The 27937-nt window shown below is 34.6% G+C and overlaps 2 protein-coding genes across 7 annotated transcripts in view; both read right to left on the bottom strand.

The window, feature by feature from the left end:
• The window catches only part of LOC126507302 (complement factor H-like), a 325893-nt gene that overhangs the window by 174481 nt on the left and 123475 nt on the right, over positions 1-27937 (bottom strand). The gene's annotated exons all lie outside the window — the stretch shown is intronic.
• On the bottom strand, positions 910-27937 carry LOC126507304 (complement factor H-like). Of its 2 annotated transcripts, XR_007593479.1 has the most exons (5): positions 27796-27937; positions 12911-13084; positions 7757-7960; positions 7062-7234; positions 910-1074 (listed from the first exon to the last, which is right to left on the bottom strand). XR_007593479.1 is itself a non-coding variant. In XM_050151592.1 (4 exons), the coding sequence occupies exons 1-4, from the start codon at positions 27866-27868 to the stop codon at positions 1004-1006; spliced, it is 522 nt and encodes a 173-aa protein (XP_050007549.1). In that variant the 5' UTR covers positions 27869-27937; the 3' UTR covers positions 910-1003. The 2 variants fall into 2 exon arrangements, 1 of the variants encoding a protein (XP_050007549.1); XM_050151592.1 differs by lacking the exon at positions 7062-7234.

The following is a 27937-nucleotide window of genomic DNA, read 5'->3' as shown; positions in this document are numbered from 1 at the left end:
GTGGGGCTGATCTATTGGGAGCTCACCAAGGCCAGCTGGACTGTGACTGAAAAAGCATGGGATAAAACCGGACTCTCTGAACATGGAGAACAATGAGGGCTGCTGAGAAGCCAAGGACAATGGCACTGGGTTTTGATCCTACTTCATGTTCTGGCTTTGTGGGAGTCTAGCCAGTTTGGATGTTCACCTTCTAGACCTGGATGGAGGGGAGAGGGCCTTGGACTTTCCACAGGGCAGGGAACCCTGACTGCTTTTTGGACTGGAGAGGGAGGGGGAGAGGAGTGGGGGAAGGGGGAGAGGGGTGGGATGAGGGAGAGGGAAATGGGAGGCTGGGAGCAGGCAGGAATTTTTTTTTCAATAAAAAAAATAAAATAAAAAAAATTTCATAAAATCTAAGACAAGGAAAAATTCCAAAACAGAGTGATTTGCTGCTACCTGGAGTCATTTCTTTCTTTCCAATATCTAGTTATTTAGGGACATTTTCTAAGAGAAAAATGTTCTACGTGGACCTTCACTGATAGTGTTAAAAACGTATTTTAACATTATTACATATTCTGGGGTTTAGAACATGGAGATATGTATTTATTAGAATCTTTACCTTATATCTAGAAGCTAAGGCCTTGACATTCAAGTCTGAACACTTTTTTAAAAGGCAGCAAGTCAAAGAATCTTTCACTAGATTTAAAATTATATATTTTGAGGCATTGAAAAGCAAAATGACATACTACCATACAGGAAGGAGTTACAAAGGAAAACAAATAGTGTTGCATACATTTTCTTGAAGTTAAAAACTTATCTTTGGAATAAAATAACATGAGCCACATAAAAGGAAAAAAAAAAACCTGAACTCTTATATACCAGTATATTGGCAGCATAATATTGAAGTACTCACTAATGCATGAAGGTTGAGCTGACCATCCATTTTGTAGACAAGTAATTGGTCCTGATGTTTTCCCATTTGCTGTTACATATCCCTGTTTGCACTTATACTGTGTTGTTTTATTTAGATGATATGCAAGATCAGATTCAGAAAAAAACCATTCTCAATTTCTATATCTGACTTTGAACATGCTTCTGAAATGGAAAAGACCAAGATAAACATTAGTGAATGCACAGTAGCTTAAAGATTCACAATATAAAAAATATTAAAAATAGCCATTAACATCTATCTATGTGTGAAGTCCTGGTTAATCAAAACCATTCACATTACTGTGCCAAAGAGAAGAAATCATAGTTTTAAAAATACACAATAATTCTGTCAGAATTTTTTTTCTACAAAAGCAAGATTTAGTTCACTCAAATGTTATGTTTTGTCCAAGAATATCCATAATCCTTCATAATGTCAGCACTCTTGAAAATAAATTATTTTTTAATTTTTTATTTTCTTGTACCTTTTTTAAAAACCTGAGAGTAAATTGGCTCTCTTAGATGCATAGAAACATTTACCTAAATAGAGTTCCTCTGTTTGGGTGAAGATCTTGGAAAATACAAAGCTGTTATAGACTCTTATAAAAAGAATTTGAAATGTCCTCCTAACTGCATGCCTAAAAAACAATTTATGTTCAAAGTTCAAAGAAGTTTAGAACAAATAATACATTTATTCAGTGTTCTCATGCCAAAATGTTGCCTACTCAAATGTGCAACTGAACATAAAAGTAAATTTATTAATTTCATTTTTATGTTAATAACATTTCAACGTGAGATATAATAGATAAAGGTATATTACATGAAAAATTAACATAAAGGAAATGTATAATAGTATTCTTCTTCCAGTTACTATATTTCTTCCAGTACACATATTTGTGTGTTTATGGAAATGAAGGAAAAAAATGTTAACTATTTTAAATCTTACTGAAAGCATAAGATCAAACATTGGGAGGTAACACTAAGTAGTGAAGAGATAAGAACATGAAACAGCTGAAAAAGAATAAAAAAAATTAAATATTTTTTTTCAATTTTTGTACTTAGAAAAACGTAAATAGCAACATAAATTCAAATTTTGAAAACCTAAAAAGATGAAGGGAGATCAAGCAGAATCCAGACAAGGGAAAAGTAAGGAAGTTGTATGATCTTGTAAAGAAATGTAATAAAATTATAAATTAAAAAAAAAGTGGAGTGTCAGACATAAACAAAGAAACAGAGGTTTATAACTGAAAACCACCAATGTCAGTGATAGGAAGACAAAGAGGACTAAAATTTCAAAGGTATCAATAAATTAATGAGGTCCATTATCAAGTTGGCTTTATAAATGGAGGAATTTTCCAGAAAATAACATAGTGAGAAAGAACACAGGAAAAAGTTGGATATTTTAGCAACAAACATCACTCTTTTCAAACCTGTGGCATAACAAAGCAAAGACAAGAGAAAGTAGAACTAAAGTAGAACTCTGCAGATCTCTGCAGCTATCCTCTAGCTTCTTTGGCCATATGTCAGCATAATGTGACACAATAGAAAATGACGTGATGCAGAACAACAGGAGACAAAAAACCACCCCAAATAGTAAGGTCAATAATTCCTAGAACACCAGCATTCTGAGATATTCAAACGGGAAGAGTGGAAGGATTGATTCTTTTGATCACCTTTATCCTTTAGAAAGACCCCGGTCTTTTGCCTTCTTCCCCCTTTTGTATGGTGGTATAAGAGTATGTGGTGTATGTAGAATTAAACATGGGCAAACTCAGATTTCAGTATGCAGAAGGAACTGTGTGGCCCTCCTGATACTATCCTATGTCTTTGTCTGTCTTTCTTTCTTTCTTTCTTTCTTTCTTTCTTTCTTTCTTTCTTTCTTTCTTTCTTTCTTTCTTTCTTCTTTTCTGGTTTCTCGAGACAGGGTTTCTCTGTAGCTTTGGAGCCAGTCCTTGAACTAGCTCTTGTAGACCAGGTTGGCCTCAAACTCACAGAGATCCGCCTGCCTCTATCTCCCGAGTGCTGGGAATAAAGGCGCGTGCTACCACTGCCTGGCTTGTGTTTCTTTCTTATCTCTGTTCCTTCTACCTAGTTTTTCTAATTCTCACACCCATACCCTGAAATGTACAAACCCACTGTGGCTAGGAGCCTGGCAAAAGTCACCCCAAAAAGGTGGCTGCAGACCTATGGCAGTACTGGGAGCAAAGACCTGTATTTGGTTCTAGTTAAGCCATTTTAATTCACAAGTTAAGTAAGCTATTCACCTCTGTAGGGCAAGTTCCGAGCACAGGAAATAACCCAGATCAATGTGGTGGCTCATGACATAGCATATACCTGTAAGTAGTTTAGGATTGATGAATATAATCAAAACATGGTACGGGAAGTCCTTCTGTATACATGTTACTTTTATTGGTTAATGAAGAAAGAATCTGCCTTGGCCTGTGATAGGGGAGAATAGAGCTGGGGTGGGGGCAGAGAAACTAAACTGAATGCTGGGAGAAAGAAGGCAGCATTAAGGAGGTGCCCTGAAGCTGCCACCAGGAACAGACATGCCAGAAACTTGCTGGTAAACCACAGCCATGTGGCGATACACAAATAAATAGAAATCAGTTGAATTAAGATGTAAGAGTTAGCCAATAAGAAGCTATAACTAATGGGCCAAGCAGTGATTTAGTTTATACAATTTCTGTGTGGTTATTTAGGGGCTGAGCAGCCGGGTAAAAACAAGCGGCCTCCTACTACAAAAACACATTGCGTGAAATTTTCAAATAAGTATACAAAAGGATAATCTCAAAAAATTAAAGTTATTTTAAGTGACAAATATAAGCAACAGTAAATTATAAGTAGTATTTACTTGGACCTCATAAAGTGTTAAAATATGCATACTGAAAATAACTATTTGAAACTCATGATGAGCCAGGTTATACAAGAAAATATTCACAAATTTGATTAGAGAATTGTATCATAAATAAATAAATGATTAAAAAATAAATTATCCAATAAAATATACAATTAAAAGGGGATTGTTAGGTGAATGCTATTATTAGTCCACAAGGTATAAGTATGATGAAACACTACTCTGCTGATGTATTTAGAATCTACAACTCAACTCTCCTGATTTTGAAAGGGAAACAAGTGAACTGGTAGCCTTGCTCATGCTGTTATAGATGCAAAATATCCCAAATATCCTTTAAATCCCTTGGATAGATTCTCATAGCCACACACCTGTCATAGTTCTCATTTATTTGATTTCATTTCTAGATATCTATCTAAAAGTATTTATAAATTAAATACAATGACTTATATTCAATTTTCATAAGTAGCTCAAAAACTGTCATAATTTTAAAACACAAAATATTAATTAAAGTGATATAGTTTAAATATTATATATCTATGTGAAGATATATCTTTACACACTAGAAAATGAGTTACTATCCATCTCCTAACATTGGAAAATTATAAAGATATTCCACTGAGAAGTAAAGAAATTGTTAAAAAATGATACATAAATCATTTTTATGGGATATGATGTGTAGAAATACAACATTGCAGTAATCAAAAAAATGATACTTAGAATGGTGGAGTTTGTCATACACTGAAGAAGAAGGGAACAAGAGAAGTTCCTAAAGAGTTCAAACTTGTTCTAGTTTGGTAGGGTTGTATTCATAAAGAACACTCATTTGTCAATGTCGCTGACCTGAACACTAAATATGTGTGAACTAAACTGATTCTTGAATAAAAATCATTTTTCAAAGATGAGTCCTTAGAAGTGAGCATAATCATTTCCTGTTGCCTGCAACACGTAAGACTGCCAACTACTTCTCCAGTCCCATGTCTACCTATATGCTGCCATGTCCCACCATGATAATAATGGATTAAACGTTTGAAACTGTACGAGAGTCACCGCAATTAAATGCTTTCATTTATAGGAGTTGCTATGATCATTCTGACTCTTCACAGCAAAAGAAGCCCTAACTAAGAGAGAAGTTGGTACCAGGGACTGGGGTACTGCTTTAATAAGCCTAACCATATGTTTGTTTGGCGCAATTTAGACTTTTGTTCTTTGGGTTAGAAAAGCTTAATCACGGCTTAAAGGGTCATACTAGTAGAAGCATGGAAGACAGTGGTGCTAAAAGTTATTTAAACTGTGGAGGGCTGGCTTTACTATGTTTTGGAATACTAATGTATATCCTGTGTCAATATATACGGGAAGTATGTGATTTCTTTTTTATTTTCATTTTGTAAGGGATTATAGTTAAGAGTTTGTATGAATCTCAGAAGAGATTTTTGAACTTTAGATTTTTTTAAGTAAGTTTGAGACAGTTATAGACTATAGGGACTTTGAAGTTGGAGTGAATGCATTTTTGTATTATCATATGGCTATAAGCTTTTGGAGGCCAGGAAGTAGCATATGGTGCTTTGAAAAAAATATGACCCTGAAAGGGATTGTCACTATTAGGGGGAGAGGCCTTGCTGAAGTAGGTGTAAACTCATTGGAAGAAATATGCAACTGTGGGAGTGGGTTTTGTGGTCTTTTCCCTTACCTTCCCTCAGTGTGATACTCAAACCACTTTCTGTTGTTTACAACACGTAGGACTCTTAGCTAGTTCTCCAGCACCATGTCTGCCTTCATGCTGCCATGTCCCATCATGACGATGAAGGACTCTGAAATTGTGAGTCATCCTAAGAAATGTTTTTCTTTATAAGAATTTATGATCATGGTGTCCCTTTATAGCAATAGAAATCCTATGTAAGACAACGACCAAGCTATCTAAAAATGAATAAAGCTAAGTTTCTCATTAGCAAAATTGCATGGATCAATTGTTTTCTACACTATGAATATGTATTACTTTCATTGGCTAATAAAAAGCTGAAGGGCTAATAATTGGGCAGGAGATAGGTAGGAAAGCCAAACAGAATGATAGGAAGGAGGGAAGAATCTAGAGTCACCAATCAGATGCAGAAGAAACAAGGTGAGAATGCCACACTGAGAAAAAGTACCAAGCCACATGGCTACACATAGTTAAGAATTATGGGTTGATTTAAATATAAGAGCAGGTTAGTAATAAGCCTGAGCTACCAACTGAGCATTTATTATTAATATAAATCTCTGTGCGGTAATTTGGGAAGCAGTTACTGAGTATTTGGGAGTTGCTTGCAAGATAGAAACTCCCACTTACACCAAACAGTGTAAGAGAAGACATTTGACAAAAATTCAAAACCAGATTAAACATTTAAAGGCATATCACATTCAGATGCATAAAACTCCATATTATTATATGACTATTTCAAATTTATTTTGAAAATTCAAGATAATATCAATCAAATTTTAAAAAGGTTATTTAAAGGAAGTTGACAGTCAGAAATAAACAAAGAACACAATTGTGATATATACAACTAAAACAGACTGGATTTTAGAATTTTTAATATTCCAGCAAACTAAATACAAATGTATGAATTAGAAAAAGAATTGCATTTGAAAAACTAAAATTATTACCTCCATATTAACCTCGGACTGCTTTTTGGAAACCCAAATCATAATTAAAGAAATGCATATCAACAGTATCATATTGTAATATTTATTAATGTTTATTTATGAAAATAAAATGTGATATTTTGAAGCCATTTTCAAACATATGGACCACGAAAAAAATTGACACAGACATATATTAGTACAGATTTTGGAGAAAATATGAAAACAAGATAATTCACAGTGTCCCAGAATTCTTTTTCCTGTTACATATCATAGAGAATCTAGAGACAATTGTCCGTACTTTAAAATGGCAGGGTACTGCTTGAATATATGAATGATGTGTATAGCTATTATCATATTTGTTCAATTTTAAACTATAGTCATATAATTGTTTTGAGTAAAATAAAAAAGTTATTTCAAGGTTTATAGTACCATAAATGAAATACATTTTACTCAATGTTTTGTTGTATTATGGTCTAATGTTTACTCGATCTGTTTACTTTGCTGTGCTGGGCGATGGTGGCGCACGCCTTTGGGAGGCAGAGGCAGGAAGATCTCTGTGAGTTCGAGACCAGCCTGGTCTACAGAGCGAGTTCCAGGACAGGCTCCAAAGCTACAGAGAAACCTGTCTCGAAAAACCAAAACAAACAAACAAACAAACAAATTTTCTCATATTACTTACTAACATGGATGCATTTGGGTTGAGGAGACCAGTCTCTGTACATGTAACTGTGTCCTAACCATTTGGAATACTGTAGCCAGAGTAACACTGGACTCTTACATACTGGTCCTGTATGTAGTTTTCTGTCTGTTGTAAAAATTGCCCATTTTCTACATAATGCAAACCTCATTGTCCTAAGAACCAAAAGATGATAAATTAAAAACATCAATACATTCATTTATTCAAAACACTAACTTAAAGCTTACCTTTACAATATTTGTGTGCATGTGTGACATTCAAAATAAAACCAATATTCAATGTTTAAAAGAGTGCAACTTTTCTTAATTTTTATAAATAAAATGTGCAAGCCAACAAATCATTCTCATAGTCCCTGTTTTTTTATTTTCACTTCCAAGGTCATTTCTCTTTATTTGGCAGATTATCTTCTTCAAACTCTACCTGTGTCTTGATCTTTTCCTTAAGAAAGATTTGTTTCCTAAATGACAGGGTGACATCACCCTGTCATAAAGTCCCTGTTTTTGATCTGCGTTTCATGAAGAGCTGCTCACAAAGGAGAGAAACTAGTCTTTCTTTTGTCATAAAATCTTCTGCTGGTCTTATTTTTGTCATTAGGAATTTACCCATAATTATGCATGTACTCTTCCTTTCCACTCATTGATAGAATTAAACACGATTTAATAGAGACATTGACTTACTGCGGCATGGGACAGCAGGCTCCCACCCTTGTGCAGTGCAGCGAATGTAGTCCCAGTTTGTCCCTGAAGGAGTCAAAAATCCTTTTTTGCAATAATAGCTGAGCTTCTTTCCTCTAAGTGCTGGGAAGTAGTAGCTGTAGAATCTGTGGTTCTCTTCATCATTTAGACCTCCATTTTTGATTCGTGGAAAATCACAAGGTTTCCCTTGCAGTAGAAAAAAAAAAAAACAGAAAAACACTCAGGCATAAACCATTTGAATAATTAATTGCTTTTTATTAAAATAACTATGTCTAGAGAGTGTCTTGGAGAAGGAGACAGATGGAATTCAAACAACTGCAGTAAGTGAGAATATCTTTTTCATGAGATCAAGTTATCCCTTCCAGCTTACCTGAGAAGTGAGTCAGGGATATTTAATAACCAATATGATGACTGCGTTTTATAACTTGAATTTTAACAGAAGTATAATGTGATTACATTATAGTGAGCTATTATAAATTCATATTTATGTGCTATATTGTTTATTGTATTTACAAGTTTATATGAAATGTTTATATTTTTCCTTTTATATTTTTCTTTATAAAGGAATAATATATTATTATCAAAATAGCATTAATTTTTTCCATGGAGGGTGATTCTACTCCAGGAAACCTCATCCAATATGTTACAATAATTCCAACAAATACACACAAATTTCCAATGGCTTTGTCATTCTTTTATTTTTTTTTGTTTTAAACGAGAAAATTTTCATGAAATCTCAAAATCTGATACATGGCTAATAATTTTAAATTATTTTTATTCATGTTTTTATTTGAGAAATTTAGGGATTACATTTTTCCTAGAGCATCAATAAATTGAATTAGCTCACTGAGATTTCTTTTTAAGAGTAGTAAAACGAGGCATGGTTTAAAATAGGAATATAATTATTACCAGACTACTCAGACCCTTAACTAATCTTCATTCTTATATGGGCACCAGTAAATCTCTTTGTCTTTTTTGTAGGTGATTCCTTGACACACAACTAATATTCCATAAAGTAAACGACCACCAGACGCGGTGGTCAGTACTTAAAGCTTTTCCACTGAATCTCAAAATTTTCCAGATGCATGTTGCGATCCTATCAGCAGTGATGGTTGTGTCATCCAAGTGTTGATTCAGGTTACTCACAGCATTGATTGATACGTTTGCTAATTTTACAGCTGTTCTAAATAAGCACAAGGGCAGCTCAATTTTTATCCATCCCAGGATTTTTTAGTTATTACTGCTGATTTCATTCTACTATAGATTCAATATAGTGCAAAAGATCAACTTGAAGAATATATCCTAATGAAGATTCAGGAACATCATCCCTTATTTTGTTCTAGTTTTGAATTTATATTGTATTTTCCTCCAAACAGTAAAAAAAAATTGATAAAAGAAAGGACCAATTGAATATTTTTGAGAAAAGAATACTACATTTAAGTAGAAAAGGTTCAGGGGCTGGAGAGATGGCTCAGAGGTTAAGGGCACTGACTGCTCTTCCAGAGGTCCTGAGTTCAATTCCCAGCATCCACATGGTGGCTCACAACCATCTGTAATGAGATCCGGTGCCCTCTTCTGGCCTGAAGGCATATATGAAAGCTGAACACTGTGTACATAATAAATAAACAAATCTAAAAAAAAAAGGAGAAAAGGTTCTTAATTTAAATTACAGAGATATTAATTATCTTTATCTTATCCAGGAAAACATTAAAAATTATATTGCAAAACAACTCAAATTCAGATATATTCATTCCACAGATGGCCCAGATATCTTTGGGAAGATCTATGATGTAGAAATTAATCATAATTGTATTTGAGGCTCACTGCACTACACAAATTTCACACATATAATTGCTAACCTACAAAAAAAGCCCATAGCAAGCATGTAATAACATTGGCACAGGCGAACATTTCCTAAACATAGCCCCAGTATCACAGACACAGAGAGAAACAATTAATAAATGGGACCTGCTGAAACTTAGAAGCTTCTGTAAAGCTAATGACACGATCAACAAGACAAAATAGCAGCCTAGAGAATGGGAAAAGATCTTCACCAAGCCCACATCAGACAAAGGGTATATCTCCAAAATATACAAAGAACTCAAGAAATTGGTGATTAAAAGAACAAATAATTTAATAAAATAATGGGGTACAGACCTAAACAGAGAGCTCTCAACAGAGGAATCTAAAATGGCTGAAATACACTTCAGGAAATGTTCAACTTCCTTAGCCATCAGAGAAATACAAATCAAAACAACTCTGAGATTCCATCTTACACCTGTAAGAATGGCCAAGTTCAAAAACACTTATGATAACTTATGCTGGAGAGGATGTGGGGTAAAGGGAAAATTCCTGCATTGCTGGTGGGAGTGTAAGCGGGTAGAGCCCCTTTGGATATTAGTTTGGTGATTTCTCAGAAAATTAGGAAACAACTTTCCTCAAGAACCAGTAATACCACTTTTGGGTATATACCCAAAGGATACTTAATTGTACTACAAGAACATGTACTCAACTATGTTCATAGCAATATTGTTTGTCATAGCCAGAGGCTGGAAACAACCAAAATGCCCCTTGACTGGATCATGGATAAGAAAAAAAAATGTGGTAGATTTATACAATGGAGTACTATGCAGCAGAAAAAAATAATGACATTTTGAGATTTGCAAGCAAATGGATGGATTTAGAAATATCATATTGGGTGAGGTAACTCAGACCCAGAAAGACAAATGTCATAAGTACTCACTCATAATGACTTAAAATAAAGCAAATAAAATCACTGTACAATTCACAATCCCAGAGAACCTAGACAATAATGAGGACCATAAGAGAGACATACATCGATTTAATCTACATGGAAAGTAGAAAAAGACAAGATTTCCTGAGTAAATTGGGAGCATGGAGACCATGGGAGAGGATAGAAAAGGAGGGAAAAGGAAGGGAGGGGAGCATAGCTCAATAAAATCAATAAAAACATTAAAAATCTAGGGATAAATTAATTCTGTTAGCAAGATAATTTGACTACTGAACAATCCTCTAAAAATATTTGTATTTCTAGACAATATACAGTGACCACATTAATCATAAAAGTATCTGTTTTCCATTAAACTATGAGAGACCTATAGGTTTATTATTATAAAAGATATTGGGAATAGTGAGCGTTTTGTGCTCAGTAGTAAACAAGTAATTTACACTATCCCATCCATTGTTCAGACATCATGAAGAAGGGGCACAATCATGCTAAGATCTAGATGTAGTGATCATGACTGTGACATATCATCTGTGCTATATACTGCCATTATAAGAATAAAGTCTCAAAACCCACAGATTCCTGCACTGAGTCTGCTTAAGAATGGGCCTTCAGCATTGAGGCTTGAATGAAGTAAGGTCTCAGGAAACCATTTCTTGTTGATAAATTCATGAAAAAGGGGTGTCAGCGCTCTGAGTTCTATACTCACCCATTAATGAGCAAACCACATTTCAAAAGACAGTTTTGATTTGATGTCATGAATATGCCCTGGTTAAAGCAAATGCATAATACATCAAAACTCAAACTTATGAATCTTGAGAAAGCACAAACAAGGATAGAATGTTGTTGTTGGAGAAGGGGGATGTAAGGAAAGGTGAGGAGATAGAATATCCAGAGTATATTATATAATTTAAGAAACTGTCAACAAAACAAATTTTAAAAACTAAAATATAAAAAATTATTAAATGCTTTCCTTATAATTCTCATATATTTCTTACTGAAAATAATTTCTTATGTTACTTGGATCTGATATATTTTCCAAAATCTTGTGTCAGAAACTTGGTTCCTCACTGCCTCTCCTATTGGGAAATGGTATATAGTTCAGGAACCCCTGATCTAGTTTAAGGCACTCGGGTTGTGCCTTTGAAGGGATATTTGGATGCTGGCTATTCCTTTCTAGTTATTTTTTTCTGGTGGACAAGAACCATGCTGCTTTGCCTTAGCACTCACTCCTTGACTTAATACTCTTCCAGTCTCAGGTCTAAAGTGATGGGAGTCATGAAAATTGAATAAATCCTGTTCTAAGTTATTAACTTCAGTAATTTGGTTAATTCAGTAACCAAAAAGATGACAAGAAAGAGACCCTTGGTAGCAAGCTCTTTCTTTAACCCCCCCCCTCTCTCAAACACACACACACCACCACCACCTCCACCACCACCACACACTGCTATATAGAAAGAAAGAAATATTCAGATAGGAAATAACTTGAAAGAATAAAGTATACCAGAAATAAAATACTCTTGACTCTAGTGACACTGTGCTACATGCGTGTTAAGAAGATGCTGAAATTGTATCCAAAGAGGGAAATACAATTTCCCTCTTCATGTGTGAGTTGGCCTTAGAACATGAAGAACTACCATGCCAAACACAATTGTGTGTGAGTAGATCATAGACTGGTTCTTTGCCCCCACGGTAACTTTAGAGCAAGTTAGCTGACATCAAGCAATATATGCAGACACTTTTCTGATAAGGAACTGAGGCCTCTTGCCAAAGCCTTGTTTGAGAAACAGGTTGGACATAGGACCTAATGCCCTGATGACCTAATGACTTGATGACTGACAGCCAGTGCTGTCTCTGACAGGACCACAGTCATTCAGAGACAGTGGCCAAGTCATCCTCAAACTTGGAGAATAGAAATGGAGAGACAATAAAGATTATCTATGGAGTAAATTGTTTCATAATATTTTTATTTATATATGTCTAATATATACTTCTTACACTTTCTGTGATACAAAGTAACTAAAAGTAGGTCTTGCATGACAATATTCAAATGCAGTGATTTGCTAAAAATCTTTGAAAAAGTTTAATCAGAAAACTGTATATGCACATATACATAAATTTGAGAAGTAAATTAAGTTTCTTATCTTTCTAAAATGCATTTTTATAAATAATAATAAAGTCTTTAAATAAAATATCTAAGACTTTAAATAAATATCTTAAATATTAATATTACTTAAATCTTAATATTAACTAAAATACTTACTTTGCAAAGTAGAATATTTCTAACGGTTGTACACAAGCAAAAAGCTATTAATGTATCTCCTCCAAACTGTGTCTTTTTAAAAGTGTGATTTCAGGATTATGGGTTTTAAAGATGTGAATAAACTTACAGCTACATCTTGGAGCAGGGATCCAGCCAGTACTTGTACATTTTACAACAGTTTCCCGGGTTGCAGGAGAGAAGCCATTTTCACATCTGTATCTGATTACATCATCAGCTCTGTGTTTGATCCTTTTAGGTGAGTAGTCACCATTTTCAATAGAAGGAGGTCTGCATGTTATTTCTATAAATAATCATATATAAGTAAGAATTATTTCATCACACTAAATTTAAGAATATAAAAACGAAATGGCAAAGTTTCACTTGCTTCTATATTACTTATTTTATATTATTTACTTGTACAGATAACTGTAAAATGATATTTAATGAACATATCTTCATTTTTTTAAATATTTCAGTCAGGCTTCCTTTCTCCCTGACTGGTGTATTTGGACCTTTCTAATATTAATTCTTCTCTCTTCATAATTCTATAACCGGCAATACTGTCCCATATAAAAAATTAACAATTTATTCTGCTTTCTAATTCTCTGATTGACATTGCCATCTTGACTCTCCTTGAGTTTATGTATTGATATTTGTAGACTTTTACATCTGAATAGTTGTGAAGATTTCACACCCCTTCCTCTTTGAAGTAAATGTGTCCTCTAACCTACAAAGGAAAACTACCTTATGAGAAAACTATATATTTCACCTAGAAGAAAAATATAGTGTAATCTTTTACTTTTTAAAAAAATGAAAACACTTCTATCATAAATTAACCACTTGATAAGTGAATTTACTTTCTATTAATTAAAATAAATACAGAAGAAGTCAGAGGGTATCCTGGACAAGATAACAAAAGGAAAAAAAAGATAACAAAAGGAATTTAGACACCAGAAGTAGATGAGTCAAGTTATTCTTACATTTCACCAGAGAAGTGGATTAGAGATATTTGTTAATAATCAATATGATAACAACATATTCCTAATTTTAATTGGAACTGAAAAAACATGAATGAGTCATATTGAGTCATACCTGTAGCTTAATATTGAAGGGCTATATTGTATTAACATGTTCATATGTAATATTGTTCTCTTCATGTTCTATTTTTAAATAATTAATATTTAAATAATGGTATTAATTTTTTCATAAAGTATGATTTTACTTCAGAGAGCATCACATATTTATGTTAAAAGAAGGCTTACAAATACATACAAAGACACAGAAATTTCTTATAGCTTCCTTTATATTTTAATTTAGTTTGAAGAATTTTCTAAACATTTGATACATAGTTTATAATTTTAAATTCTTTATATTTTAAATATTTTTTAAAAGAATATATACACAGCTTTAGTGGGGAAATTAGACTTACAGTACCACGGTTCCCACAGAGTACAGGAAGCAGGAAGCATGCACGCCCAATTTATATGTAAACATATGCCCGAGGCAAGTCCACCCCCTAAGGGGCTGGCTTAACTCTACATCTCCCCCTTTTGTCTAAATAAGACAGAACTAAACCAAATACAACTATAAACAAAAATAACAAATAATAAATATAACAAACAATACTGAGAACAAAAGTTTTGCTAGACATTCTATCTCAAGGAGTCTAAATAATGTAGAGAGTAACTACAATTATATAATCTTCAACTCCGTCAAAGATCTGAGAAGGGAATAAATATTACTTAACAAATGAGAGATATCCAAAATGTGCAACAAATGACAGAGACAACTGACTACCTGGGCAATCACCCAAAGTCTTGTTTGCAATGTTGAGTCAACCAACTTTGGCTAAGGCCTAACAAAACTGACATACCATTATCAAATGCAAGGCACTTTCTTAGAATTATCCTACCCTGTCTTGGCAAAATAAGACAATCCTGTTAAATTGTCAGAAGTTGAGGTATGGGCTTTTCTTAACTCAAAAGCCAGTTCTGCCAAGAAGACAAGCTCCCAGTGGAGTGTCTTTGGTGCTCAATCAAAACAACTTTGAGATATCATCTTACACCTGTCAGAATGGCTAAAATCAAAAACACCAATGATAGCCTTTGCTGGAGAGGCTGTGGAGGAAGGGGTACACTCATCCATTGCTGGTGGGAATGCAAACTTGTGCAACCATTTTGGAAATCAGTGTGGCGATTTCTCAGGAAATTCGGGATCAACCTACCCCTGGACCCAGCAATACCACTCTTGGGAATATACCCAAGAGATGCCCTATCATATGACAAAAGTATTTGTTCAACTATGTTCATAGCAGCATTATTTGTAATAGCCAGAACCTGAAAACAACCTAGATGTCCTTCAATAGAAGAATGGATGAAGAAAGTGTGGAATATATACACATTAGAGTACTACTCTGCCATAAAAATCAATGACTTCTCGAATTTTGCATGCAATGGATGGAAATAGACAACACTACCCTGAGTGAGGTAACCCAGACCCAAAAAGAGGATCATGGGATGTACTCACTCATAATTGGTTTCTAGCCATAAATATAGGTCACTGAGTCTATAATTTGTGATCCTAAAGAAGCTAAATAAGAAGGTCAACCCAAAGAAAAACATATAGTTATTATCCCTGCTATGGGAAATAGATAAGATTGCTGGGCAAAAAATTGGGATCTTGGGGGTGGGGTGGGATGGGGGTAAGGGGAGATGAGGAGAGAAAAGTGAGAAGGGGAGGATAGGGGGAACTTGGGGAAACGGGATGATTGGGGATAAAACAAGGTTGGATAGAGGAGCAGGGAATCACATATCTTAATTAAGGGAACCACCTTAGGGCTGGTAAGAGACATGAACCTAGAGTGGCTCCCAGGTGCCCAGGGCAATGTCCCCAGTTGGGAAGCTGAGGATAGGGAACCTGAAATGACCCTATCCTATAGCCATACTGATGAATATCTTGCATATCACCGTAGAACCTTCATCTAGCAATGGATGGAGATAGAGACAGAGACCCACACTGGCGCATCGGACTAAGCTCCCAAAGTCCCAATGAGGAGCAGAAGGAGGGAGAACATGAGTATATTCTAAATATTAACTGTTAATCCTACCAAATCATTGAGAATGAAGGTCATGCCATCTTTTAATGTCTTTTTTAATTTCTTTCTTCCCATTCATTTTTTTTTACATTTTACAAGCTTTTTGATTAATTAGTTTAATATACTTTATTCTAATTTTTGAGGCTACTGTGATAGGCAAAAATTTCCTTAGTTTTTCCTGGATATGTTTCTCATTTGCATATAGGAAGTCTACTGATTTTTATATATTAATTTTGTATCTAGTTGCTTTGCTCAAAGTGTTTGTCAGCTGTAGAAACTTTTTTGTAGAGCGTTGGAGTCTTTCAGAAAGAAAATCTTGTCATCTGCAAATGAGAAGCTTTGATTCCTTCCTTTCTTGCTTGAACTCTTCCATGTCCTCCCTTGTCAGACTGAGGGTCTGTGTCTTTGCCCATTGAGTCATTCTAGCCACCTCACTCGGGATTCTCTTTGCAGTCTTTCCTCTGCACATGTAAGTCTCTTCTTGCTCTGGTTGAAGAGCCAGGGCAGCTAGTGCTGCCTTGCTCTTCTCTTTCTGTGATGTCATCCCAGTTCTCAGATTTTGTATGTGCTGTGTTCCAGCTACTATACTCCATGTGATTTAGCTCAAAAGTGTAGCTGTGAAAGCCAGGCACTGTGTTTCAGGATGCAATCTCATTTATTGGCCTCAGAAATGTAGAAGAATGAAGATCAGGAGTTCAAGGACATCACTTCTCCAAATCCAGGCTACCAGTCCTATCCCTAGCTCTATAGCAGATCATCTGTTCTGGTTTCCCTTTCCTTTTGGACCCATTCCCAATGGATCACAAAGATTTTCTCCTCCGACACTCTTCTCTCAACATATCCTATGATCTATTTTCTCATCCTTCAACACTAGCAGGCATTCTCTGGGAACACATCATATGATTAGGTCAAGAAAACAAGACATCTGAATTCTTTCACAACCACCACTACCTCCTTTTCTCTAAATTCCATCTCCAAGTCTCACCCCAAGCTATGGAAAACAGTAGTCACATAATACCTACGTCAGCTTTTCTCCCCATCACCTGTGAATCCAGTAAATCTTTCCCTCACAGTCTCCATACTGGGTGTCCTATGGAAGTCCTTAAGACTCCTACATGTTAACCCTGTTAACCCTCATGTCACTCTTCTAACGAAAGCAAGTAGGCTGACTATAGATCGTCACATTTTCTGTTTCTCCAGATATAATCCCCAAGTCTCGTCTACAGCTCTGCAGCAGAACTTATGTGGTAGCTTCCACCCACCACGTCTCTAGTGGATCCGACACACCTTCCCCATCTAACATTCTTCTCTCCCTTTATTGCTTTATCTCAGCCCCAACTACAGCAGGCAATCCTTGCTATAACCCACAGGCTACTCCTGCTAGTCAAGAAAGTAAGGTAACTATAGATCTTCAGCTTTCTCTAAATCTCCTGGTTTTATCCCCAGCTCTGTAGTAGACCTTCTGGGGGTGACCTGTCTTCACTATTTGCCCCCATTCCAAGGTGACTATATAAGTTGATCCTGGTGGAATACTCTGCTTTTCTCCCTCTTGTGAACCCCTCATGTCCCTATTCTATTCCCAATTCTAAGAGTCTTTTCCATATATCTAGAAACATATTATACCTAGAATTTCCAGTGGCTATAGCTATCAGATTCACAGAAATTTTCCAAATAGGCAACAGATAGGCAACACATTATCCTAAAATCCAGAAAGGAAACAGAAACAAAGAAACAAAAAACGTACCCAACAAAGACAATACCAGAAATTAGCACCTGCTCCTATATTCTTCAAAATCTCACATCCTAGATGACAGAATAAAGCACAATACATAACTGCTAGAACAATATGTCTCCACTAGCCCCACAACCCTACCACAATAGGCTCTTAGTTTTACAACATACTGAACCAGAAGAAAAATATCTTTTAAAACTGTATGAATAGAATAGAGATTCTTAAAGAGAAAATGAAAGAAAAATTAAGGAAATCTTTGAAAACATATATAAAAGTGGAAGGAAAAAAATAATAAAACTTTTTAAGACCTGAAAATGGAAATATAATAAATATAGGAAACCCAAAAATGAGAATTTTTTAAATGAAAAATTTTGGAATTTGAATAGGAACTGCAGAGGTAAATTTCACTAACAGAATCCAAAAGATGGAAGGGAGAATCTCAGACATTGAAGACAGAATAATAGAAATGGACACATCAAAACATGTGAAATCTAAAATCTTCTGACATAAAACATGAAGAAAACTATAACATTGTGATAATACCAAATATAACAATATTAGGAATAAGGAAAAGTCAAGACATAGGTCAAAGTTATAGAAAATATTTTCAACAAAATCATAGAAGAAATATTTCCTAACCTAAAGATGATTACTATAAAATTACAAAAAGCATACAGAAAACCAAAAATTTTGAGCCAAAAGAGAAAGTCCCCTTAACATATAATAAATAGTATAAATGCTACACATGGAGCAAGGAAGAATATTAAAACCTGCAAGGGAAAAAGATCAAGTAACATATGAAATCAGACTTATTAGAATTACAGTTGACTTCTCAATAGAGACTCTAAAAGTCAAAAGGGATAGGACAAATGTAATTCAGAGTATTTGAGACCCTAGATGTCATCTCAGACTAATATTCCAAGAAATTTTCAGTCACAATAGAGGTACATAAGAATTTCCATGGTAAACTGAATTTAAATAAGATCTATTTCCAAATACAGTTCAACAGAGGGTTTAAAAATGAAAACTACAACCTGAAGAGGTTAATTACAACAATGAAATCAGGAAATTTTCTGGAACACAGTCTAGAAATGAATATCTGTGAGGAGAATTCTTAATGCTTGTGAGAACACCACAAGTAAACAAGACAAGAGTCTTGTGACCTCTATTTTTTCCAAAACATAGAATTGTTCTTAGAATGTGTTTCCATGTTCCTTTCTAGTACAGCAGATAGGAGTGAGTTTCCTTCAGATTTCCTTCCTTTGTCTTCTTGCTCTTGTTATTCAATTAAATGTTTAAACTATCCTTTATATGCCTCTCTGGAAAAATTTGTTTCTTTTCTTTTTTTTTTTTTTTGATGTGGGGCTTGTACTTGGGATTGCATACATGTTGAACTCATAAGAATTTTACCCATATGGCCTTTCTTAACCATCAAAGTATAAATTGTATGGTTTCTGAAAAAAAATAGGTATTGCATGATACCTTTAGCCCATCTCAGTTATCAGCTCAGTTCTATCAGTGTCCTCTGCACCTAGCATGATGATGAGGAATAAATAATCTCAGCACATCAAAATCAAAAGAAGGAAAGAAACACATACACACCATCAATACCAAAACACAAATAATAGAAAATAAAAAACCCATTGTTACTGACACCTCTCAATGTCAATGGTCTAGTTTCCACATAATAAGACACAGATAACTGAATGAATATAAAAACAGTATCCATACTTCTGCTTCAGCCAAGCAACACACCTCAGCATCAAGTATAGACATTTCTCAGGGTCAAAGGTTATAAGATGATAGTCCAACCAAATGGACATCAGAGGTAAACTTGTGTAGACATTTTAATTTCTACCAAAGTGACTTCAACTAAAAACTAATCAGAAGCGGTAGGGAAAGAGTACAAATTCATCAAAGGAAAACTTCATTAAGATGGCTTTTCAATTCTTAATGCTTCTGCCCCAAACAAAAGGGCACTATAGGTTGTAAAAAGAAAAATAGTACAAATAAGTCACATAATGATCCTCACACACTGATAGTGGGAGACTTCAAAACCCCATTTTCAGCAATAGATAGGTCATCCAGACAAAACTTAAATAGAAAATTGCCAGAGATAACAAGTGTTATAATACAAGTGGACTTATTGTGTAACTAAAGAACATTTTACCCAAACATGATAGAATATGCTTTTCCCCCTGTAACTCATAGATCTTTCTCCAAAACTGACCACATATATAAACACAAATTCTCAACAGATACAAGAAAATGTATATAACCCCCTTTGTTCTATCAAATCATCATGGATTAAGGCTAGATCTTAACAACAGAAAGCTTACAACTCATGGAAACTAAACAACTCCCCACTGAAGGAAAAATAAGTCAAGATAGAAACTGAAAATGAATTTAAAGAATTTCTAGAATATAAAGAAAATAGAAACACAGTGTACTCAACTTATGGTACAAAATGAAAACAGTGCTAAAAGGAAAGAGGGAAGTTTATAGCACTAAGTGAGTACATTAAACAACAACAAAAAAAACCTAGAGAGATATCATACTGCTTACTTAACAATACAACTGAAAGTTCTAGATCAAAAAGAAGAAAATCTCCTCAAAATGGAGTAGATAATTAAATTTGATTATTTTTTGCCATCTACTCAGGGCTGGTATCAATCAAATAGAAACAAAGAGAACATTACAAAGCATTGATGAAACAAAGAGCTTGTATTTTGAGAAAATATGAAGATAGTAAAAACCTAGGTCAAATTGGTTAAAAGGCATGAGAGAACATCAAAATTAGCAAAATCACTAATGTAAATTTGGACAGAACAGTAGACAACAAGGAAGTCCAGATAAAACCTATGCTTCAAAAAATTAGAGAACCTAAAGAAATGGATACCAAAGTTAAATCAAGGTCAGGCAAACAATTTAAATAAACCTCTAACCCAAATGAAAATAGAAAAATCATTAAAATCGCACAAGCAAGAAGGCCCAGAGCAGACTGTTTTAGCATAGTATTGTACCTGACTTTCAAAGAAGAGTTAATACTAAAACTTCTCCAATTGTTCCATAAAATAAAAACACAAGGAAAGCTGTCCAATTCATTTAATGAGGCCACAGTTACCCTGATACCCAAACCACACAAAGACTCAATAAAGAAAGAGGATTACAAACCAGTTTTTCTTCTGAACATAGATGCAAAAATACTCAATAAAATACTTGTAAATCTATTCCAATAACATCTTAAAATCAGCCAGTGTGATTAAGCAGGCTTCATCCCAGACAAGCATGGTTGAACATATGTAGGTTAATAATTATAATCTACTATATAAACAAACAAAAAACCATGTGATTTTCTCACTAGTTGGAAAAGAATTTGAAAAAAGTCTAATTCCAGAGATTACAAATGAAGGGGACATAAATCAGCATAATAAAGGCAAATAACATCAAACCCCTACCTAGCTTTAATTTAAGCAGAGCAGCAATTCTGTTAAATCAGGAACAAGACAACTTTGTGCACTTTCTCTATACCTATTCAATACAGTACTTGAAGTCTTAGCTAGAGTAGTAAGACAACTGAAGTAGATCAAGGGGATACAAATCGGAAAGAAGTCAAAGTATCTTTGTTTGCAAATGGTATCATAGTATACATAAGTGACTCTAAAAATTCCACTGGGGGAAATCCTACAGCTGATAAACAATTTCAGTAAAGAAGCTGCACAAAAATTAACTAGAATATATATATATATATATATATATATATATATATCCACTTGATAAATGGACACATAAAGAAATCACAGAACAAACTGATCACAATAGCTTCAAATGATATAAAATATCCTGGGGTATATAACAAAACAAGTGAAAGACTTGTATGATAGATCTTCAAGTCTTCGAAGAAAGAAATTGAAGAAGATATCAAAATACGGAAAGATTACCATGCTCATGGATCAGTAGGATTAATAACCTACCAAAAGGAATCTATAGTTTTTATACAATCCCCATCAAAATTTCAACATGTTTCTTATAGACCAGAAAGATAAATATAGTATGTGTTCACTCATATGTAGGTATTAGTCATTAAGTAAATAATAATCAAGATATAATATGTAGATCCATATAGATTCAGTATAGAGAAAAAGATTATGGGGGAACACATGAATTTCCTTTTCAGGAGAAATAGAATAGATTTTATGGGTGAAATTGGGGGCAGGGTCAACTGGAAATGGAGGATCAGGTGGGAAGGGAATGGAATGCAAGGAGAGACAGCTAAACTTAAGGGGCATTTGAAGGGTGGTATGGATATTTACTGTACTACAATCTTCCTAAAAGATATGTGTGTGATCCTGATAAAGTTTCCAAATTGTATGGCTGGAGTCCCATTTCTTGTCACCCAGGGAAGCTTCAGTTGTGGGATTGGTTTACATCCAAATTGAATTATTGGACTAGTGGGTCCCATGGAAAGTCCATAACAACCCAAGCTGTTGTTAAGGCAATAGGTTCCTCTCCCCAAACTGATGAAAAAGTACCACTGGTGAAGGTAACACTCACACTCCTCACTGATCATAGAGATGACAAGCTAGTGCCTACATAAAACCTTCATCCCTATGTTTCATTGACTTTGGTAGAGGAAATTACTCTCCATGATATCAAAAGAAAAACATATACACCATCCCAATCAAAAAACCTTTGATATACAATACTGTCCTGCCTGCAAAATATGCCATGGCAATAGTGGCGTGACACTTTTAGGAGTCACCAAACAATGTCTAATTTTACATAAAGACCACTCCCTGAGATGGAACTCATACCAACAATTCTCGATGACAAGAGCCAGAGACTAGATAGCCCAGAGACAAAAGGTAAAGCCAAATATACTGTTCTTAAATACAGTAATAAAATGATATTCTGTTATACTGGTAGATCAGTGCCTTATTCAGCAATCATCAGAGAACCTTCCTCCTGCAGCAAATGGGAACAATTTCAAATATCTACAACCAGACATTTTATAAACTTGTACAGACATACAGACATACACACACACATACAGAGAGAGAGAGAGAGACAGAGACAGAGACAGAGAGAGGATGAGAGGGAGAGAAAATGAGAGAGAGTGGCTTTGATCAATAGTGCTTTTCTGCCTGAAAAAAATATGCCAGGGCAGTAGTGGCATGCCACTTTTAGGAGTAACCAAAAATGCCTGATTTGATTTAAAGACCACTTCCAGAGACAAATTTCATACTGGCACTGCTTGGATAACCAGAGAGAGTAGCTAGCCCAGAGACCTAAGATAAAAACCAAATATTGTTCCTAAATAAAAGAGTAATAAAATGATTTGTAATGATATTCTATGTTCTGGTAGATCTGTGACTTATTCAGCAACCATCAGAGAAGCTTCCTCCTGAAGCAATGAGAACCATTACAGATCTCCACAACCAGATACTTTACACACACACACACACACACACACACACACACACACAGAGAGAGAGAGAGAGAGAGAGAGAGAGAGAGAGAGAGAGAGAGAGAGAGAGGAGTCAGAGAGAGAGAGAAAGGGAAAGAGGGAGAGAAAAGGGGAGGGATGGAGGGAAAGACCTCAGCTCTAAATGCATTATTCCTATTAAATCACTTCACTCAAAACTCAGTATGCCTCACAGAAATGGAGGTAGAAAGAGCCAGAGGTAATGAAAGATAGCAGGATGACAAGGCCCCCCAATCAACTGAATAAATCTTATATGAAGTCAGAGATTGTGATTCCTCCAGAAGTTCTTTTATTGTACAAGATTGTTTTGGCTATCCTGGGTTTTTTGCTTTTCCATATGAAATTTAATACCATTTTTTTGAGGTGTGAAGAATTTTGATGGGAAGTGCATTGAATCTCTAGATTGCATTTGATAAGGTTGCCATTTTACTATGGATTCAATCTACCTAAGCATGGGAAATCTTTCTACTATCTGGTGTCTTCTTCAATTTCTTTCTTCAAAGATTAATGTTCTTGTCATACAAGCCTTCCATGTTTTTGGTTAGAGTTACTCTGAGATATATTTGGACTTGAGTTTTATACATGGTGATAGATATGGATCTATTTTCATTCTTCTACATGTTGACATCCAGTAATTCCAGCACCATTTGTTAAATATACTTTATTTTTTTCCATTTGATTTTTTTTTTGCTTCTTTGTCAAAATTTAGGTGTTCCAAGTTGTGTGGATTAATATCCGGGCCTTCATTTCAGTTCCATTGATCCTCCTGTCTGTTTTTATGCCAATACCAGGCTGTTTTCAGTACTGTAGCTCTGTAGTAGAATCAAAGACCTCAACATAAAGCCAGACACACTGAACCTCATAGAAGAGAAAGTTGGAAGTACACTTGAATGCATTGGCACAGAGACCACTTCCTAAATATAACCCCAGTAGCATAGACACTGAGAGAAGCAATTAATAAATGGGACCTCCTGAAACTGAAAAGCTTCTGTAAAGCAAAGGACATGGTCAACAAAACAAAATGACAGCCTACAGAGTGGGAAAAGATCTTCACCAACCCCACATCAGGCAGAGGTCTGATCTCTGAAATATACAAAGAATTCAAGAAATTGGTCATCAAAAAAAAAAAAAAAAAAAAAAAAAAAAAAAAAATGGTAAAAAAAAAAAAAAAAAAAAAAACAAAAATAAAAACAAATAATCCAATAAAAAATGGAGTACAGACCTAAACAGAGAAGTCTCAACAGAGGCAACAGAGGAATCTAAATGGCTTAAAGACACTTAAGAAAATGCTCAACATCCTTAGTCATCAGAGAAATGCAAATCAAAACAACTCTGAGATTCCATCTTGTACCTGTAAGAATGGCCAAGATCAAAAACACTTATGACAACTTATGCTGGAGAGATTATGGGGTAAAGGGAACACTCCTGTTTTTCTAGTGGGAGGGCAAACCCCCTTGGATGTGCGAGTGGTGATTTCTCAGAAAATTAGAAAACAACCTTTCTCAAGACCCAGTAATACCACTTTTGTGTATATACTTAAAAGATGCTCAATTGTGCCGCAAGGACATGTGCTCAACTATGTTCATAGCAGCATTTTTTGTCTCAGCCAGAGCCTGGAAACAACCTAAATGCCTCTTGACTGAAGAATGGATAAGGGAAATGTGGTACATTTATAAAATGGAGGACAACATAGCAGAGAAAAAATAATGAAACCTTGAAATTTACAGGCAAATGATGGAGCTAGAAAACATCATTTTGAGTGAGGTAACCCAGACACAGAAAGACAATTATCATATGGACTCACTCATAAGTGGTTTTTAAACATAGAGCAAAGAAAATTAGCCTACAAATCACAATCCCAGAGACCCTAAACAGCAATGAGGACCCTAAGAGAGACATACATAGATCCAATCTACATGGCAAGTAAAAAAATACAAGTTCTTCTGAGTAAATTTGGAGAATGAGCATGGGGACCTTGGGAGAGGGTTGAAGGGAAAGGAACAGAGAAAAATATAGAGTTTAATAAAAATCAATAAAATTTTAAAAAACTCATATGAAATCATAGACTGAAATGTGAAACACAGGTCCTCTCTTGGACTCTTATTCTTCTGTTGCATTGCCTTGTCCAAAGTCAGTGTAATACTTTTGTTTTACTGTATTATATTTATTTGGTTATATTTTGTTCTTATCTTTTAGAATCCTGCTCTTTTTCAAATGAGAGACAAAATGGTGTGAATTTGGTGGGGAGGGAACTGGGGAGGAACTTGGAGTAGTAGAGGCAGAGGAAAATGTAACCAAGATATATTGCATGGGAAAAGAATCTTTTTTTTTTCATAAAAAGAATACATTTAAAGAATAGATAGATAGATGATAGACTGACAGACAGACGGACAGGTGAGAAGACTGATAACAAATCATCATCAAATTGACTGCAGAGAATACAAAAAGACAAAGAAATGTTCTATTGCATAAAGCTTTTAAGTAATAAACAAGAATATCATAAAAATAACAACATCAAATTTTCTTGGAGATATCCACCAGAAATTGAGGAATCATGTCTGAGGCAACCAGCAAGAGTTCTCCATTTGAATTCCCAGGAAAACAGAGAAAAACTGAGAGAATGGCCAAAGCAAGTTTATCATGAGGTGGGAATGGTGAACATTTGGGAATTCTAGTTTGCTATTTTAACTATTTTAATTATTTTCTGCTGGAAATCATAAGCATCTCATTTGTTCATATGATCTCTATTTGTTGCTGTTTGTTCTATTACTTACCAGTCACTTCTAAGGGGACTCTTAGAAGTGAAGTACAGATAAGTGCCATAAATTAGCTACCTTAGATGATTAATGCTGGACATCTGGAGCCTGTAATATTTTTTTCTGTCTGTGTGTCTGTCAGTCACCTTTTTATGTACCTCGTACTTGTTATTTATTCTTTTACTTTTCTTCCTGTACATGTTGTAAACTCAATTCAAAAGGAAAAGTGGGACTACATATAGTAAGTCATTATCCAGACTGTGCTGAATACCAGATATACAGTATTTACAGTCAAATTGAATAGACTGAGCAGGGTGTACATAAAAATATATACATATACATATTATATAGTTATATATGTATGTTACATAATATATGTCTGTAGAAATATATACACATATACATATGTATATATAAGAATATATGTGTACATGTATGTAGAAACAATGAAAAAAGAGACTATGAGTCAAAGAACAAGGAGAGAAATATGGGATGGTTAGAAAGGAAAAAAGAACAGAATAAATGATGTGGGAGTGTCATATATCAATCTGTTGATTTCATTGGTTAAGCAATAAAGAAACTACTTGCCCTGATAGGTTAAAACATAGGTGGGAGGAGTAAACAGGAGGAAGATGAAGTGAGGTAAGACTCATCAGACAGACTCAACAACTCTGCTCTCTGGAGCAGAGACGCCAGGCTCCCCTCTCCCAGGCAGCTGAGACCCAGGATGGATGTAGGCTAGAATCTTCCCAATAAGCGCACCTTGGGGTGCTTACTCACATTATTAGAAATGGGCTAAATTAATATGTGAGAATTAGCCTAGAAGAGGCTAGATAGAAATGGGCCAAGCAGTCTTTAAAAGAATACAATTTGTGTGTTGTTATTTTGGGCATGAGCTAGCAGGCGGCCGGGGTGCTGGGGACGCAGCCCCGCTGCTCCTATTACAACAAATAAATACGATTGTATTATAATCTCAAAAATTTGAAAGAAAAAGTTTCTGTCATTTGGCAGGATAGATTTTTATTTTTAGAGGAATGCTTACCCATGATTACAACTCAAAATGAAAAGTCATAGCACAACAAAATGAGTTTAAATCTCTGAAATAATGTTACAAAATTTGACAACAACTAGTAAATAAAGACTTCCTGAAAACAGGGTCAAGCACAATGACTAAATTCCACAATCCTATACCTTGTTTAAATCATTATTTGTGATTCTGTGGGTTTAGTGGCTTTATGTGGTGACTTTATGAAGCATCAAGGGAAAGCTAATAAATCCTCTTTAGACACAATGTTAATACAGAGGTATTATAATCTCCTACTTTCTACATACATTGGAGAGATCAGAAATGAGCAATTTGTTGGCATTTTGGTGGTTTATAACAAAAGTAACAGTAGTCCTCATTTTCTTATTAAAAATACTTACACTTGATGAATGATGATTTAATTGAACTGGAAAAAGTTAGTCATTTTAATGACTAGGAAGTTTAAAGTTATAAAATCTGTGAAGACGAAATCAACCTTGCACCAAATCAGATGTGTTTAAAGTGTGTCAGGAGCTTTGCCCCGGCCAGTGGTTTTGTTTAATTTAATTATAAGTTCATTTTGAAATTTATCTTACTATGTTTAAATTTTACACATTTTTAAAATAAAATTTTTTCTCTCAAAATTATATTTAGAGGCTATTCACAATTTGTAGTTTCGAAAACAGGGAAAATCCCCTGTCATTCAATTTTTCTCTTATTGATTATCAGAATCTATTTCCTTAAATAGGTTGTATTTTATCATTCAAAATGTTTTCTGTCTTCACTTAAAACATTTTATGGTTTATTTTCAGTTCGTAATATTTCATTAAAAATTAAAATGAATTAAAAATATTCTCATGTACATACAAGAGATAAACACATCTTACTAGAAACTACAGGAATCAATTTTTTTCCACTTACCTTTTTCTCCTTTGGCAATATAGGACCATAGGATTAGAACATTGCCTAAAAGCAATATGCTAGACCATCCCATTTTTAAATCTTAGAGGTCTTCAGTAGTGGGGTTTCTGGGAGTCTTGTCATTAACAGTAATGTTCATGAC

The sequence above is a fragment of the Alexandromys fortis genome, unplaced genomic scaffold (assembly GCF_014885135.2).
Source record: "Alexandromys fortis isolate MF-2015 unplaced genomic scaffold, M_Fortis_MF-2015_v1.1 scaffold_71, whole genome shotgun sequence".
Classification (NCBI taxonomy): Eukaryota; Metazoa; Chordata; class Mammalia; order Rodentia; family Cricetidae; genus Alexandromys; species Alexandromys fortis.
Note: the sequence above shows the minus strand (reverse complement) of the source record. Positions and strands in the feature narration are given on the sequence as shown.